Below are 1,472 nucleotides of genomic sequence, written 5' to 3'. Positions count from 1 at the left end.
AAGAGGCCAATGTCGACTGCCCGAAGAATTACTGCGTCCGCTCGACGTTGTCGTATCCGCTCGTGTCCTTCACAGCGCCAAGATGGAATCCGTTCTGGTGTCGAATGAAGTGATACTGTGCAATGTGTTCGAATATCTGCAAATTGGCATCGATGACTTCGACGAGTTCACCACTGACTCATCTTCTGAGTGTATTGAACTCAAAATAATTTTTGGTGAAAACTTATACTTCCTCTGTCCCACATTACTGTTAACAAATACAAAATCCAATTTTTCCACATTACTGTGAACAAATGAATTTAATTGGTCGAGAAGAAAAATCTATGTATTCATTGGCTAAAAATCCAACTCAACAGGGCATTGAACATTCTACAACAGCAGACCAGTGCGTCGCAAGGATGACTTCTTGAGGTGAGGCAGAGAGTAGTTGTTGCCTCCATCAAGCTCGAGAATTAGTCTCATGACCGCCTGTAGAGTGAGAAAGACATCTTCGAGCTTCTCGTAGCTCAGCATCTCGAATGCCGCAAGAGTAGAACGAATAACGTCATCAACTGAACGACTCTCTTCCTTGTACTGAAGAGACTGGATCGAAGCGAAAAATCCTAGATCGAGCACATTCAGGTCAGGACTATTTGGCTGCTGACGACGGATAACAAAAGACCAGCCATCTGTAGAAACGCTCTCAAGAACGTCGTCCGTGATGGACCCATGCGGGGTGGCATTGTCGTGTTGAAGAACGACCCGCTTGATCCCGCTCGAAAAAGTCGCTTTGATGGCAGGAACCACCTTGCTCACGATGAAATCACAGTACACCTTGGCATTGACATTCACCAACTTGGTCACCATAGTTCCGGCAGGACGGTTGCGTGACGATCGCGCCGCAGGGGAGAGAGACACAAATGGCCACATGCCAATCTTTCCATCAAACATGGTCCCCCGGATATCGTCGAATCTTGGGCGTGCTACGGCAGCGAGGAACATGACCCTTGGTTTGAATCGCTTGCTTTTCCATGCACGCGGTCGAGGAAGCTCACCTGGCACCAGGTAATGCTTGCGTCGGTCCTTGTCAGCATTGAACCACTTTTCGTCCAGGTGGACGACATTCCAGAGGAGATCCAAGTTGGGAGGTGCTCCAGCTTGTTCTCATTCGACAGGAGAGGTTTGATTCGGGACGAGTGTCGTTGAATGGTTCCATTCTTGAGATGGCAGCTCAGTGTTCCCATGGACAATCCAGTTGCAGCCGAGAGGTCTCGCATGGTCGAGCGTCTGTCGTCAGGTACCGCGCGACTGAGGTCTTGGATTTCGTTGGCTGTTTGCACGATCTTCTTGCCGACCCTGCCTGCCTTACTCGACTTGATGCTGCCACGGTTGCGAAACGTCCGCCATACGTGGACAACTGTTTGGCGCGTGATTGCGAGCTGGAGTGCAACTTTGGTCATGGCACCGTGCATTAGCTTTCCCTTGTTGAAATA

General features: G+C 49.5%; 2 protein-coding genes across 2 annotated transcripts; both read right to left on the bottom strand.

The window, feature by feature from the left end:
- Window positions 1-369: 369 nt before the first annotated feature.
- H310_15325 (hypothetical protein) lies at window positions 370-846 on the bottom strand (the record flags this gene model as incomplete). The annotated part of the gene is made up of 1 exon (XM_008883310.1): window positions 370-846. The coding sequence occupies one exon, from the start codon at window positions 844-846 to the stop codon at window positions 370-372; it is 477 nt and encodes a 158-aa protein (XP_008881532.1).
- A 434-nt stretch (window positions 847-1,280) lies between these two features.
- On the bottom strand, window positions 1,281-1,439 carry H310_15324 (hypothetical protein; the record flags this gene model as incomplete). The annotated part of the gene is made up of 1 exon (XM_008883309.1): window positions 1,281-1,439. A coding segment is annotated over one exon (159 nt), but the record flags the coding sequence as incomplete, so codon positions are not given.
- Window positions 1,440-1,472: the final 33 nt, after the last annotated feature.

The sequence above is a fragment of the Aphanomyces invadans genome (genome assembly GCF_000520115.1).
Source record: "Aphanomyces invadans strain NJM9701 unplaced genomic scaffold supercont1.344, whole genome shotgun sequence".
Classification (NCBI taxonomy): Eukaryota; Oomycota; class Saprolegniomycetes; order Saprolegniales; family Verrucalvaceae; genus Aphanomyces; species Aphanomyces invadans.
This window is presented reverse-complemented; position numbering and strand designations above follow the sequence as displayed.